This window comes from Oncorhynchus gorbuscha, linkage group LG18 (genome assembly GCF_021184085.1).
Source record: "Oncorhynchus gorbuscha isolate QuinsamMale2020 ecotype Even-year linkage group LG18, OgorEven_v1.0, whole genome shotgun sequence".
In the NCBI taxonomy this organism is placed as follows: domain Eukaryota; kingdom Metazoa; phylum Chordata; class Actinopteri; order Salmoniformes; family Salmonidae; genus Oncorhynchus; species Oncorhynchus gorbuscha.
In genome coordinates, this window is record NC_060190.1 from 30559299 (window position 1) to 30576538 (window position 17240).

At 41.5% G+C, this 17240-nt stretch overlaps 1 protein-coding gene across 1 annotated transcript; it reads left to right on the forward strand.

The window, feature by feature from the left end:
• Positions 1–348: 348 nt before the first annotated feature.
• On the forward strand, positions 349–16413 carry LOC124003475 (protein APCDD1-like). Its single transcript, XM_046311757.1, has 4 exons — positions 349–914; positions 11749–11926; positions 12233–12752; positions 13057–16413. The coding sequence occupies exons 1-4, from the start codon at positions 854–856 to the stop codon at positions 13822–13824; spliced, it is 1527 nt and encodes a 508-aa protein (XP_046167713.1). The 5' UTR covers positions 349–853; the 3' UTR covers positions 13825–16413.
• Positions 16414–17240: the final 827 nt, after the last annotated feature.

Here is a 17240-nt window from a genome sequence, read left to right on the forward strand (position 1 = left end):
GCAAACCCCCACTTTAGCAATGTCAACTCCGCCCTTTGAATGTGTGTGTGTGTGCCTCAGCAGGGAGGTGTGATCTGGGGGCTGTGTACTGTGTTGCTATGTAGCTACCACAAATTAGAGGCATAATAATTTATATCGTACAGTGAGGCGAGTGGAAAAGGAAGGAAATTGCAAAAAAAAACAACATTATACATGGTAATTCTCTCAAGTATTAAGACTTTTTCGCTTTATAGATATGTTGGGGATTCGATTGTTTCTCACTTGTGTTGTAGCCTGCAGCTCTTTCTTTGCGCTTTTGCAACTTACTCTGAAAACTCCCAGAGGCTTCAGTTGGAGAAGTTTTAAACTCTCCTTTACTCTCTCTTTTATTCTCTCTCTCGCACACTCACTCCTCTCCAGTCAAACCAACAGTCAGACGGGAGCACACACACAGCCACACATGCACAGGATGCAAACAGAGTGCAGCCCAGGACCAAGATAGACAACCGAGAGAGAGAGAGAGAGAGAGAGAGAGAGAGAGAGAGAGAGAGAGAGAGAGAGAGAGAGAGAGAGAGAAATCCTCTTCTCTACCACTGAGTTTAGTGTGAGGAGGTTCAAGCAATTTATTCTGACTGAGTGGACTGTATTTCATACCATGGGAGGACAAACTGAAATAGAAGAAGAAACCAACAAACACTATCTGTAAAGGACCACATTTCATACTGGATTATTGGGCTTTCCTCTCTCAATCTTTGGCATGGTGATGTCCTAGATTACCAGCACTGAATTGAAGAGGCTGCTTGTTCTGGACCACAGTGGACTTTGCGGGTCTTTCTCTGAGTGTGAGTGAGTGTGTGTGTGTGTGAGCAGGATCATGTCAAAAGGACATTTCACTCTCCTGTTGAGGGGACTTTGGGTACTGTGGCTGTGGCAAGGTAAGTTTACACTTACGCTCTATCTCTCTCTCTCTCTCTCTCTCTCTCTCTCTCTCTCTCTCTCTCTCTCTCTCTCTCTCTCTCTCTCTCTCTCTCTCTCTCTCTCTGTCTGTCTGTGTCCTCTGGTTGCCTCGACCCAGTTTTTGTCCACTTACTGTGCATCTGGACAGTAACAGCTTTAACAGCCAAGCTTCAAATGAAACTGAAGCCTGATTGTGTGCATATGATTCCATGATGATAGCTGATTTATATTATGCCAATTATGGTGAATCTTCACCAAAATGTTATATTTTCAGAAGTAGATTTTAAAGGCTACATGTATTCATTTATATGTTATTTAATTCACTGAAACATGATTTCAGATGAAAGCCTACTTTGATGGTTTATTTATTTAACTTGAGGAATCAGATTACAATGCAGCACCATGAATTTGATACAATATTTTCCCATACAGTTTTCATGATCTTTAAAACATATATTTAACATGGATTTAAAAAATGTATGAGCACATATATCTAAAGCACATTGCTTTGAAACTATCGCCGAGAATCAGATTCCTCAAAAACATAATCTAAGGTGAACTGCTTTTTCTGCGGTGTTAAAGGATAGCTTAAACGCTTACAAAAATATGCATCGTGTGTTTGACCTGTCTTTAACAATTTGTTTCTAGTCGACTCATCCAAAGTTGGAACAAAGCATACAACTGAATGATTGCATACATAATCAGTGATCAAATAAACTAGCGAATAGCTTGTTGATTATTTTTTTTTACCTCTAGGGCTGTCGTCTAACCTTGAATTGCTGAAATTTTGAAATCACTGTATCAGAAGTTGTTGAAACTTTGAGCAGGTAACCACCATTTAAGGGGCAGTAGTTAAAAGCATCCAATGGTTCACACCAGCTGATTTGCTTTCAAAATTGTATTAAACTTGTCTGACATGAAGTTAAATTCAGAGAACAATTGACTGTGCCTCTAACTGTGTGTCTATCAGAAAGAACATGGAGTGGACATTAAGTTACGAGAAATATGCTGAGGACTTTAGCAATGATGCAACTTGTTGATGAAAGATTAAAATCCTTGCAAAAAGTCCCATATTTAAAGTTATATTATAACCTTGTAAAAAACTGCTTACTGAAATTAGATTAGTGAAGAATAAGTCTGTTATCAAAGTCTATCATTCTCTCTCCAGAGAGACAAACAGCATAGTAAGCCCAGGAGTCCTTCTTGAAAAGCCTTCTTGAAAAGCCTAGCATGGTTCCCCAGGAGCAGGGGAGCGTGGTCCTGGAACTAATATTGCCATTATAGTAATAGATGGAATAACAGGACACTACCATTAACTGACCCTACCTCAGGATAGCGTTTAGAGTTGATTTTCCTCTCAGCAGCCTTGGGGGAGACGGCGGGAGGCATCTGCCCACTCATAATCACCGTAATAGATTGGTATTTGAAAAGCTGTTTTTCTTTTGCTCAGTCAAGTAGTAGACAGGAGCTTTTGAGTCCCTGGGCCCAGACACATGCCATGAGTCTAGTTTACACCACAACCCAAGGGACTGTTTCTCATTGTTTGTAGATCAAAGGTGTTATCCAAGGAACTTCCATTCACTTTCATTAATGGTTGGACATACAGTGAGCTCTAAAAGTATGGGGACAGTGACCATAATTCCAAAAGGTTTATGAAGTGAGACAAAAATGATTGGTGTCAAAATCACACAATTAATGTAGGATAAGAATCCACAGCACACAATTAAGTAAGCAATTATGTTATTTAGATCCATATACAGTGAGATCCAAAAGTATTGGTACAGTGACACATTTTTTGTTGTTTTGGCCCTGTACTCCAGCGCTTTGGATTTAAAAATAATATAATGTCTATGAGGTTAAAGTGCAGACTGTATTTGGTCCCACACTCATAGCACGCAATGATTACATCAAGCTTGTGACAGGTGGTATGTTAGTCTCATGACAATGCCACGCAAACAATGCAAGACTACTTAATTTGAAGGGTTTCCAAAAAGACAATAACTTAAGCAATAACTTAAAGGAGCAATGCAACTGTTTTTATATAAATACCAAAGAATTTCTGGGTAACAATAAAGTACCTTAGCGTAAAAGATTTCCTTTTAAATGGACAAGAATATCTTTTTAGCAAAAAAAAAATTCTCAACCAAGACTTTTGCTAGGACTGGCTGGGAGTGGTCTTAGTGGGGAGGGGGAAACTGAAAACTTGCTATTATTAGCAGACATGTTTGGAACTCTCTTTGTTATTGGTCTGTTAACCAATTACCACATGGTGATGTCTAATGGAAAGCCGAAACTTCGCCCATGCCAACCTGCTGATTAGAAGGTCCTTTGTAGAGTGTATTTTCAATCAGCAAATGTCAGGAAATAACACTAATCAAATTTGTTCACCCTTTTTCAGTGTTTGTTTTATCAGCTCTTGTACAATATGATATAAAACACAGGAAAAACAGAACGTTGACTGCACTGGGCCTGCACTAGACTAAGAATCTTCCATATTGATTCAGACTTTTGGGCAACTACCTTAAATAGGATATAAAACACAGGAAAAACAGAATGTTGACTGCACTAGGCGTGCACTAGACTAAGAATCTTCCATATTGATTCAGACTTTTGGGCAACTCTACCTTAACGTTGCAACAACACAGCAACAATGTCCAACAATGTCAATACTTGGCTTATTTACATAATTCCAAATGATCTCACCTTTCTCTTAGTTGTACCCCTCTCCCTTCCTCCTGAATCATATTGGCGAGATATGACTGAGCAACCCTGGGTTTAAATTAGACTAAATAGAATCAAATAGAATCTTGCATGTGATAAACACCATATCATATGAGAAAATCCTTGACACCCAGCAACTGTTAGAATTTCACCAAACCCAAACAGTAAGAATTAAAGAGATAGTTCACCTATTTGACAAGTGAACTATCTATTTAAGATTAAACCAACCCACCAATTAGCTCTAGCCCCATAACATCAATAGTCAATCAACTTCCCCCTCTCTCGCTCTGTTATCTTCTCCACTGTGCTCTCTATAAGTAGCCCAGCATGCATTGCATGTCAGGTGCTGACTGTTGCTCTTAGGGATTGTTTCAAACTTTGAAAAGTTGGATCTCTGTTTTATATCCCTGGCCCTGAGTGAAACATCCCTATTAGAGTATATTCAGTAGAACCACCCTCCTGGTGCAAAGTACAAGTCTTGCAAAATGGAGGCAGCATTAACCATAGAAATAGAATTACTAGAATGGACATACATTTTTTGTAAATTAAATTAATTATGTTTATACGGCCTAAAGACCCTCCTGCTGTAGAACTTACATGCAAATGATAGAGTGAAAGCACCAATCAGAGCTCGAGTAGACTTGCAATAACAGCCACTGAATTCTCAGAGCTCAGAATCCCGATTTCATCCCTGCCTTTCATCCCTTCCATCCCTAACATTCCTATCACCCTACTCATCTCACTAACCCATCTGACCTCATTCATTCAAATGTATATCACCTGTGTATATATTTATATAACAGTAGCCACCGTCTGGTTCCATAACGTCACTGGAATTTTTGATGGTAAGCTCCTGCCTTCACCACAGTGTCTGTGGGTGAATATTGGTAGTGTTTGGAGAAAGGAATGTACGGAGTACTGTTGGGTTAATAGGAGACAGAGTGAACCACAAGGGAACTGGCAGGCCTTATTGGAAGAACCCCCCCCCCCACCACCTTCATCCCTTGACTAAATAAACAGGGCCGTCGGATTAAGTCAGGTTTAACTTTGATGAAAAGACAACAATGGGTGGCTATACGACTTGAGGGGACACTGGAGATGGGGAAAAAACAAAACCGACCTGGTGCCCCCTGTGAAACGCCCTTAAACCCGTGCAAAAAGACATCTCAGTTTGACTGACATTGTTGTTTCCAGTGAGGATGTCTTTGAGAGGGAGAGAGTGTGAATGGCTGAGGCTGTAACAGCTTGAGGAGATGAATGGCTGTTGGTACATTGAAACTTAATGCGTCCCAAATGGCACCATATTTCCTTTATAGTGCACTACTTTTGACCAAGGCCCTTAGGGCTCAGGTTAAACGTAGTGCACTATATAGTATATAGGGTTCTATTTGGGACACGGTGTTGTATTTACTGACCACACAGACCGTCCCATAGCTAGGAGGTATGATAAGAGGTATGTAAGGTCATCGTGTATTTCCAATAACTTACCTGATTTAATAAAGTCAAGTAAAAAAATATATATAATTTGATATGATAAACATGTTAGACCAAAGTCACATTTGATTTAAGCTGCTAAGCTTCTATTACAGCATGTTGGATGACTGTCATTCATATTCCATTCACGCAGTTCAATGTAACATCGTAGTTGAGGCTACTACACGAAACGTACATTTTCCCTATGCCCATCATGAGGTTGCTACAACCTAGCCTATGAATGAACATTTACAACATAAGCGCACACAGGTCGAGAGAAACATTTGAGATGACAGACAACGACACGTGGACGGACTAACACATTCAATACCGCCTTGCACACTCTTGCCTGCAGTAGCGTATATAGGATGTAATCATTATTCCAACAGTTGTAAACAAGAGTTCCTATTGGACAAATGCAGGTATGTTTATACCCGTTTTGTTTGCTTCCGTTTAAGAAGTGTTTTTCAGACAGAATCGGCAGAATGAATATATCCCTGATCACAGCAGCCAAGTTGTATTCATTCTAGCTTCTATGCACTCTTCTCCTCTCACCTTTTCCCTTCGTTTGTGGACTTCAATGAACAACACATCAGCTGTACGTGACCAGGCGAAAAAACCTTTCCAAGCCAAACCATATCATAACCGCTACACACGGCCTACATCGTTGTTCCCATATTAGCTAAAGTAACGTCCTAGTCAACGTAGCTAATATAACGTTAGTAAACCCGCTACAATCATGCAGTAACGTTACAGTGTACAGGCAGTAAGCAATTACACCAGAGGGCCCCCGGTGGCAATAAATTAATAAAACAAAAAGCTTACCGTGACTTGGAAGAGTTCCAGTGCGGTGTTGGATAGTTAAAGCCAGCTAGATAACATAGCATCCCTCTGTTTGAGCCGGGTGGTTGAGTAACTAAACTAGTCAGCTGCATTTGCTAGCTAAGTAAGTGAAACTGAAAGTGATTTTATTTTACGAAATCTCTCTCTCGCTTGCTTCTCCTGCATTTAAGAAATTAATTTGTTGAAAACTTCTACTATTGTCTTTCTCTTTGAGGCAACTACTCACCACATTGTATGCACTGCAGTGCTAACTAGCTGTAGTTTATGTGTTCAGTACTAATTTCATTCTCTGGTCCTTTGATTGGGTGGACACCATTTCAGTTGCTGCAAGAGCTCTGATAGGTTGGAGGACGTCCTCTGGAAGTTGTCATAAATACTGTGTAAGTCTATGGAAGGGGGTGAGAACCATGAGCCTCCTAGGTGTTGTTTTGAAGTCAATGTACCAAGAGGAGGACAGAAGCGAGCTGTCCTCTGGCTACACCATTGTGCTACCCTACAGAGTGTTGTTGAGTCTACTGTAGACCTGCATTGCAAAACAGTGTGTTTTAATAAATTATTTGGTGACTTTAATATATTTGGTATAGTTTTATCTAAAAAGGATCACTTTTTCTATGTTTTACCATTTTTATTTGTATGAAATACACTGAGGAGGATGGTCCTCCCCTTCCTCCTCTGAGGAGCCTCCACTGATGGAAAAAAGAGCACCTGGGAAATGCTGAGTAAGCTTCAGGCAAACATTACAGAACATTGAAGATAGAAATGTCATGAATAAAGCTGACATGATTCCTGATTCTACATGTCAGAGATGCATGTTTGTTTTACATGTTATATTTCCATCAGTGTTGTGTACTGCTGAATGCACAACATTCCCACTGAGTACACACTGGTTGAATCAATGTTGCTTCTATGTCATTTCAATGAAATTACGTTGAACCAATGTGGATTAGATGTAGAATTGATGTCTGTGCCCAGTATGCCGAGTATCAATATAGTGGAAATGTTAATAAGTTGTTGTCCCTATGAGGATACCTGGCGATATTTTTTATCCATCTGTACATGGGCGGTGAGATACTTCCCTCTATTAAAGTGTTGCTGCTATTATATCACTGATCCTTGCTGTGGAGGCCAACGCAGCAGTGTCTGAAAAAGCAGCTGTGCTTGATGGGGCCGGGGCCAACTCAACCTGGGAGACAGAGTGTATCTGCACTGTACCACTCAACTTAAGCTTCTCACACACTGACGGACGCCCACACACACTAACGCATACATGCAGGCACACATGCACACACACACAAATACAGGCAGATGCACATATGCATTACAGACGCATGCATGCACGCACATACACAAACACACGTGGATGACGTGGATGTCGATTAAGGGACCTCTCAGATTCAGAGGGATTGGGTTAATGTGGAGGACACATTTTGGCTGAAAGCATTCAGTTGTGCAACTGACTAGGTATCCCCTTTCCCTTTTGCCCCCCCCCCCCCCTCCAGTAATCAGGGGACTGGGAGACTCATTACACCAGACAAAGAAGCTTCCGCTTTTCCTTCCGACCAACTGTACCTCATCAGACCCCGGACACACACTCAAAAAAAAGAAACAAAGACAGATGAGAAAGTAAAAAAGAGAGAAAACATTCTGAAATCCATCCAAAAGAAATGAGTCGTAAACATGGCTTTTTCATCAAGTTTGCCCTAATCAAGAGGCAGGTGTTAGCTCCACACAAAGCCATGTAGCAGTGTGTGAAGGAGCTATTCAGGGACAGTTAAAGTGGGTTTTCTCCTCTAGCATTGGAGCAGTAAGGCGAGCAGTGAGAGAAAAAGAGAGAGAGGCAAACACACAGAACAGTGGCCACAGGCACTCGAGTCTGACAGCAGGCTGGCTGAGAGACTGGCTGGCTGGCGTCGAGCACTCAACTCCCCCACAAGACGTGGGTGGCGGATTAAAAACCGCCTGGATCCTACCTCATGTGTGTTTGCACCTAGACAGATCCAAATAGAGAGGTACATAAAAAGTATTTGCGCTTGGCCTCCAGTAGTTGGCGGATGAGACATGAGATGGAGAAGCCTGAGTTGCCAAACCCTAATCACAAACACAAACAAACAAATAGGAGCCCAGAGGTCCATCATAAATGGCATCCCTTTTATAAATCAACGTCTGCAGTGTGTAGGATTGATCCTGTGATGGAATTTCCAGGGAGGTAGATAGATGACTTAGGCTGGGGTTCAGACATGCCTGTCTTTCCGGATGGCAGCGGTAGGTCTGATCGACCAGGGTAATGTCCCAAATGGCACCCTATTCCCTTTATAATGTACTACTTTACTACTTATGGGCCCTGGTCAAAATTAGTGCACAGTCTCTTAGCGTCTATTAAAGTGTTGCTGCTATTATATCACTGATCCTTGCTGTGGAGGGTAACTTTGGAATGCAGTCTATGGGTTAGACCACACTTGATTCACTGCATTGTCTCCTGGAGTTTCTAACTGTGACCACAAGCTGGTCAGATACTACAGGTGAGGCCATTGATGAGCAGAGGCTCAGTGGCAGTGCACTGGCACCCTCCATAGGTTACAGCCAGGACTGGTAGTCAGCCAGAAATTACATTAATTTAAGGTACAATCTGCAATTTGTGCAGCTGATGGTCATTTCAACTAAATAGGCAATTCGGGATTGATACATGCATTATTTATGGCTATGTGTTTGATGGCTATAACAATTAATTATACAGCCATCACTTCTGGAAGAAAATAAGTTATAAATACCTCATGAGATTACTATTCCAATAGTTTTACCAGATCATAACCTAAAGTATAAGGTTGTTTTACTCCATTTTCTTTGTTAACAAACAATGCATAGCTTCAAAACATGTTCAATACTACAAGTTTCATTTCATGGACAGTCAGTCCTTGCATCCATAGCTCCAAATTGAAAGTGGTTGGTTTAAATGTCTCCCCATTCCTAAGCTTCATAGCAAACCAAGGAGTCGCTGAATAACAAATTAGAATATGCCCCTGACCACAGGTGAAGAATCAGTGGTATTCATTGAATTAAGAAACAACTACCTTAATAATCTAAATTAAGAAAAATAGATTGTTGTAAACCTGTGGAAAATAAAACTACTACATTACCTTGTAACAAGTCATGCAATAACACCCCTTTTAGACTAAGTACAATAATTTAAACCCCAGGTTGTACAATTTAGTTTTTATAAAGCACTTTTTTTTTAAACTTCTATTATTTTGGTAAATGCAACCATATGTCCCATTGGAATGAGATCCAAGGAAGGAGAGAAACAGAATGACTGCTCACCTGAAAAACACCAGAAAGATTTGGCAAAACAGAGGCCTGAATATTACACCCTAAAAGATTCTTCAGCCATATCTCATAAGTCCTGTCCATTCAATAGTGTGGTGATTCACATTTTCTCTACTAACTTAAAACAGACTTGTCAGATGACCAAAGAGGAACAAATTAATTAATCCTGATTAGTATTTCAGCAAAGACCTCTCTAGGGAACAAAATGAGTCAATTTGACGGTGGTGCTCGCCAATAATGGAGACAGAGAATAAACAAATACATCTTCAGGGAGGGAAAATTGCAACCATGTGTCATGTGTCAATGTGCAGAGGTTAAGACGGAGTCAGGCGCAGGACACAGAACTGCGTAAAATATATACTTTACTCGAAAAGAAACAAGTAAATTTCCACGCAGGGAAAACACACCAGCTCACAGAACAAAAACAAAGAACAAACACGCACAAAACCATGTGGGAACTAGAGGGTTAAATAGGGAATATATTATAACATAATGGGAACCAGGTGTGTACAATCAAGACAAAATAAATGGAAAAAGAACGTAGATCGGTGGCAGCTAGAAAGCCGGTGACGACGACCACCGAATGCTGCCCGAACAAGGAGAGGCACCAACTTTGGCGGAAGTTGTGACACCATGTTTATTCTGCTTTGGACAATTATTTTGTATATTAACGAATGTACTTTGATCACTATTTCCCCAAAAAGTGCCTCAAGATAAAAATCTCCCAAACCAAACATCATGCTGAGCAGAGAGATTATCTAAGTGAGTCTCACACAATGCCTATAAGGCAGCTTCAATGACACACAGAAACCATTCCAACATCTAAGGAACAAACATCCCCTGGCTGACATTGACACAGAAAATAAAAGCTGTCCAATTACTCTCCGAAAGATTTAAAAGGAAGTAGATTGGCTGATTTTGAATAAACATTGGTTTCTCTCTAATCAAAGAAGTAGCTGAAAAGTGCCATCTAGTAGGATGCCTTGGTGGCGACTCGGGCAGCGAAGTGAGCTTTATCTGGGACAAACATGGGACATAGAGACGAACCTCCGGTAGCTGAACCAGAGAACATCCATAAAGCTGTCCACAGGGCCATGACAAAGCCCACCAACCCCCGGGGTGGTGGTAGAACAGACAGGCAAATCAAATCAAATTTTATTGGTCCCATACACATGGTTAGCAGATGTTAATGGGAGTGTAGCGAAATGCTTGTGCTCCTAGTTCCGACTATGCAGTAATATCTAACAGTAATCTAACAAATCCACAACTACCTTTTACACACAAATACACACAAATGTAAAGGGATGAATATAATATGTACATAGGGACAAAGAAAGGGAGAGCGAGAGAGAGACAAAGAAAGAGAGAGAGCAAAAGAAAGAGGGGGGACAACATAAGGACACAGAGAGAGAGAGAGAGAGAGAGACAGCAGAGCGACAAAAAAACGAGAGAGCCACGAATAGGGACTAAGGGACAGGAAAACAAGACAGAACAAGAGGGGAACAGATAGAGAAAAAGAGAAAGAACAGGGTGGGTGAGGGAAAACTAGTGGGTGTCAATGGAGACTCATCCCCTTGTTGTTTGACATTTGGCTGGGGAGACTGAAACCTGAGCCATAGCGTCCTATTACCAATGAGTTATCTCCGTGCTGGATATCATTCCCTCTCCTCACGCTCGCATCATTTGGGTTCAATCAAAGAAATCAACTCGGACACGATTGTCTTGGTCTCTGTTAAAATTGTGGGCCTTGCTCCATCCAAGGCAGGCCAATCGATGCACATAAACGAGTACATAGGTACATCACCATGTGTGGCTATAGCAGTCAAAAGAAAGGAAAAGAGATTGCAGATGTACATGCGTCAGATACCTTATGTTGATAAAATTGAATAAAATATATTGCTTTTGATAGGAGTAAATATATCATGCTGTCATGTTAGTGTGTGCTACTCTTGATTGAGCTATGATAATTCCAACACAGTGAAAGTACATAAAAAAGTGTCAAATCATGTCTAAAACTTCAATTTCACAATGTAGATATCACACACACACACATATCGGGAAAATGTGAGTTGGAGTTGGAGCTCAGCTGCTGGCTGATAGATGTGTCAAACCTAGAAAAGGTCCTCTTGGTGGATGTGGCCAAGGTCTGATTCAAATCTATATATGGCCTGTAATGGAGCCCATCACCTCATTACATGGACAGTTACAGAAATGTGAACCCTCAAACTGCTTCCAGTCAACCAAATCTTGTTTGGACCTGAAAAGCCCAGGGAGTGAATATCTTCCTTTGGCTATTAGTTGTTCTGTGTGTAACCCCTGATTTATGACGGACGAGGTTGATAATCATCTTCTAAGCGTATTTTTTTGTGTTTCTGATTCGTATAAATAGTATGGAGTAAAAATAAACTGTGACAGAGTGATAACCGGGAGTGTTCTTATTTTTCTTGGTTCTAGCTGATCTTGTGTCGGGTAGTAAGCTCTGGGAGGTACCCATAGCCCTCTTTGGATCTTTCTCCAACCACACGACTAGCCTGGAATGGGAGCCACAGTGTCAGTATCCCCACCTGCAGGACGGCATCAGAATCACAGCCGACATTCCCCCAAGACTGGAGGGCAGCTGGGTGTCAACAAGGCAAGTGTTGTCCAAATAAAGTTTAGAACGGTACAGGCTATTTCCTGAATATGTACCATTTATGTCTATCACGTCCATTGCAATATAATGATGAATATGAGAAACTCTTCCACAACTGTCACCTTTTTTGTCTTTGTGGAGGTGTGCTCAGTCAATGAGCCTAAATGTGATTCAGAAGGTTGTTGTTTGCATAAGACACCTAGATAATTCATTATTTCATCACATTTCATTCAAATCAAACAATCATCCATCCAGCTAGCTGCTAAAATGGAAATGACAACCCTTCAACCTCTTTCTCCCGAGTAGATGCGAAGTTCGGCCTGGCCCTGAGTTCCTGACCCGTTCCTACACCTTCTACCCAAGCCACCTGTTCAAAGCCCTGCAACACTACTACACTGACAGTGGGTGCGAGGAGCCCGCATACTCTCTGGTGGTCCGGGGCAAGCTCCGTCTGCGCCAGGCTTCCTGGATCACCCGTGGTGCCACCAAGACGGAGCACCACCTCCACAAAGTGGGCATTGTCATCCACAGCCCAGGCGCAATGCACCAGCTGGCAGCCCGTCTACCCTCCGTGTGTGTGGGCCTCACCTTGGGTGGTATGGTGCCCGGGCGCCTGTACGAGCTGTACAATGCCCGGGCAGGGAGGGACTGTCTGGGTGCCTCGGGGTACTCGATGATGGAGTTGGGCTTGGTGAGAGTGGAGACCCAGCATCAGCCCCATGGAGGTCTGGTTCAGGAGCTCTTCCTTGGGGACGTGCACACAGACTGGACCCAGAGGACATACTATCGACCAATGGGCTACCAACAGCCACTGCAGAATGCTATGGTGAGATTACCGACTCCCCATTAATATGATACATGTAGATCAAGGCAGGGATTTTATTCACATGTATTTCAAGACATTGTAAGTGAATTTGGTAATTCTCTCTCTATCATTCTTCATCTGATGCTGAATACCTTCCAGTGATAAACTAACTAACTGAAACATAAAACAGTGTCCCAATCTCCAAACAAGCATACTCTTTATGGTCAATAAAGGCTTCATATTATACTAGGCTTCATAATAGCCCGGCATTTTGGATGACAGTTCTACTGTATAACCCTAACCTTTCTATACCTATTTCCACCAGCACCACATCCACCCCTGCCCAGCGTGCGCCTTGCTGTTCCGGGCCTCAGAACAGCGCCCCCCCGTGTTACCCCATGTCCCTGCAGCAACGCCTCTGTCCTTGGACGGCCGATGGGTGAGCCAACGTTGCGAAGCCCGGCCCGCCGTCCTCTTCCTCACCCGAGACTTCACCTTCCGCCCAGATGAGCATTCCTGGGAAGGCCTCTACCGCCACTACTCGGAACCCACTTGCAGCCAGCCCACCTTCACCCTGCGGGCTTCAGGCCACTACGCCCAGGGAGGCCCCTCAGCCAAAGTGGCGGGAGGGACTGAGTTCGTCTTCAAGGTAACCCGGGCCAGAGTCACCGTTCTGGAAGGGGCCACGGCCAGGGTGCTCAACGAGACTAGGCGGGGCAGCTGCGGGAAGGCGGGGGGGTGGGAGGTGGGAGTGGAGCAGGACGTGACCCCCACGGATGGGTGTACTGTCCTGGGGATCAAGCTGCCGCACAAGGAGTATGAGCTGGTCAAGACGGAGCTGGACCATCGACGGCGCACTCTGCTGTTCATCGGGGAGAGGCCGACGGATGGCTCCAGCCCTGACCGGCCCCAGAAGAGGCCCACGTCTTACCAGGCCGCCCTGGTGCATTGTTGCGAGGAAGACACCCCCACGTCGCAACGCCACACCAACCAGCTCAAGCTAGCAGCTAGTGGAACCAATAACCTACCACGGCTCCCTTTCTTTGTCCTAGTACTGGTCTCTTTACTGTGGGGTTGGTACTGTGTGTTCTAGAGACAAACTCAACATTGGAGAAGAACACACAAATGATGGTGGAGCTGCTCGTGGTCTATAAGGAAACTCCATGTGCTCCTCCTCAATATCAAGATAATGCCAGACCACATAATAGATGGCCAAAGCCATCTTCAAGAAAACTGTACATAGACTGTCAGTGTATCCATGTTGCATATCTATCATATTATATGTGTCTCATTTTGTTTTCTTTTAAACCGGAGATGCCTTTTGGCAAATGTTTAAGTCACATAAGCGTTCCTTTTCTAAAGAGTGGCATATTCAGACTTAGGAAAGGCGTGCGTTTCTTATGTACTTCTCAGTATTTGGTATTCAGACTTACCTTATTCCGTCACGTAACGCTCTCTGCAGGTGTGGCTACCTTCTGCGCTCCCAATAAATGTAATTAATCAAATGAAAACCCTCCCCACTTACTGGCCAACAGATTTTCTCATGGAATTTTCATTCAATAGGGTTTTCACATAGAGAATGATAGAGGCTTCTAGCTGCCAAAAGGCCATATAAGCATGGGCAGCACCATTGAGGGCTTCCACCATTTTAATGTAGTCAACTTGGTGGGACTTCCAACTTCATTGGCTGATCCCTCCTGATGACCCTGTTAGAGTTATGTCCAACCAGGTCATCAGGAGGGATCAGCCAATCATAAAGAAGAAAATAGACTACTTCAAAACGGAGATGGAGCCGCCCATGCTCAAATCAAATCCAATTTGATTTGTCGCATACACATGGTTAGCAGATGTTAATGCGAGTGTAGCGAAATGCTTGTAAAACATGCTATCACAGACACTATGATGGCACAGATAAAAAGATGAGTTGTCTATCTATCTCTATGGGATTTCAGTACATTTATGTTAAGCCATTCCCAGGGTTGGAGAGTAATGGATTACATGGGGATTACTAAAAACGATAACTGTAATCCATTACGTTACCATTAAAAAATATTGTAATCAGATTACAGATACTTTTGAAAAACTAGATGATTACTTCGAGGATTACTTTTAAATTCAGAAATTATGTTTGCGGAAAAAATCTTTGACACTCATCTGTTCGCTCAATGACATTCAAATCAGCATTGAGAAAAGGCACTAGTTTAGATTTGTTCCACCTGAGCGAGTCTGACCACAAGTCAGAGACCACTATGATGACACACCAAACGTATTTGATGGATGGCGGGATAAGAGAAGGAATAGGCTTTTGTAGGCTACAGTCCAAGCTATGTCTTACAATGGTTTGACTGCTGTCGGCATCTAAAGATTATCCAACTTGAAAAAAATGCTTGGAGGTAAGGATGACAGCAGTGGTTTAGTCTACGGCGATACGAATATAACTTATTATTGATATCTACATAATGCATTGATGTGAATAACAACTGCTGCTCTCTCATTTAGCTATTGGCGCCGTACGGATTGTGGTTGTTGTGGATGGCTGTTCACAAATCTAAATGTGTATTTGAACCCAATAATGGTTGAATTCTAGAAGTTTAAGCTGCCTATCAATCATTGTTTTTGAAACCAGTGGACAGCCAGTAAAAAATGTGCTTGAGCAGCAGCTGCACAGTGCAGATCCAAGCCTATGTAATACAAGTGGGGCTTTTTTTCTTCAGTAGTGCAAAGCATGCCATTCCATGAGCGCTGCATTTATTTTTCAACTCGAATCAATGAGCCCAATCAGTCCTCCATGGATGTCATAAGGTGAATGCACCAATTTGTAAGTCGCTCTGGATAAGAGCGTCTGCTAAATGACTTAAATGTAAATGTAAATGTAAATGTAAAAGAAAATCATAAACAACAGTGTTGAGCTAGCTAATAAATCCTTAGTTTTGGGGTCATGCTCAGGTAAAACAATTTGGCTAATCTAGATTTCCATATTTTCAAGTCCTATTCTTGAAGATTAATTAAGTATAACACTTATTGGAATAACTTTTTAATGTAAATATTTAATCATATTATTTATTATATGTAGTAGAAAGCGATGGGTTATAAGAAACCTACATAACCAACCCATAAAGTAAAATGTAACATTCATATATGGCCAGCTATGTAAACTTTAACATTGATTTATCCTGCAAAAGATGTCGTTCAATTGGTATCATACATTTTTGTCTTCTTCAAATGCCTCTTAAGGGGAAAGTGATCTAAAAGTAACACTGTTTGAGTTTGGGTAATCCAAAAGTTATGTTACTGATTTACAAATTTGGATAGATAACTAGTAACAGTAATGGATTACAATTAGAAAGTAACCTACCCAACCCTGGCCATCCCTTTAAATAGGGTGTACCTTTTAGTTAGAATTTTGTCAACAGAACATATTGCGAGAACGGGCTCTGAATATTAGTGATCAATGAGAAAGCCATCTAAATACATGCATATTCATATCCGTTTCAGCAGCAATTGGTAGACTGAAAATATTCTGATTTTGTAGATTATTTAGGTTTAGGAAATAATCTATGAATAAAAAAAAAACAGGTTTGGAGAGCCTTTATGCACAAAATACAGTACCAGTCAAAAGTTACTTGGAAGAATATAAAATATATTTTGATTTGTTTAACACTTTTTTCATTACTACATGACTCCTTCCATATGTGTTATTTCCTAGTTTGATGTCTTCACTATTATTTTACAATGTAGAAAATAGTCAAAATAAAGAAAAACCCTTGAGTAGGTGTGTCCAAACTTTTGACTGGAACTGTATATTGATTGGTAAAATGTAGAATGGTTTGGTTCATCCTGAAAGTTGCCACATTCATATCTTCAACCCATGTTAATGTTGGAAGATTAGTGTACATATAATTATATTAGGGAGAATACTGTACAATAGTAGGCTATACCCTCGTATATTGCCTGTATTAACCATGGAATTGTGTGATTACAAGCCATGCATCGGGTTCAAACTGTTACAGCTTGGTCTGTGCTCAGTCCCATAACGATTTAATTAGCCTACCTTTTCAATATTCCTAACTGTTACTAATGATCCGTGACGGAGTTTACAGAGGAAGCAAATGAAGGTAAACAAAACAATGTAATTAATTGGAATGATAATGTAGGATATACCAACTGAAGGGAACTAACAGCAGTTGAATTTGTGTTGTTATTAGGCTTACTGACGGTCGATACTGATAGTGGCTAATATTTAACATGAGGAAAATAGGAAACTGAGAAAGTCTGGATAGCCTAAAATAAAGACATTTGAGAGTGTTTATCCCCAACCTGGATGGTTAGACGTAACATAGTAAATGTAAATCCGGAACACTCTAATTAGTATGATACATTTCAGAAAGTATTCATACCCCTCGACTTATTCCACATTTTGTTGTGTTACAGCCTGAATTCAAAATTGATTAAATAGATTTGATTTCTCACCCATCTAAACACAATAACCCATAATGACAAACTGAAAAC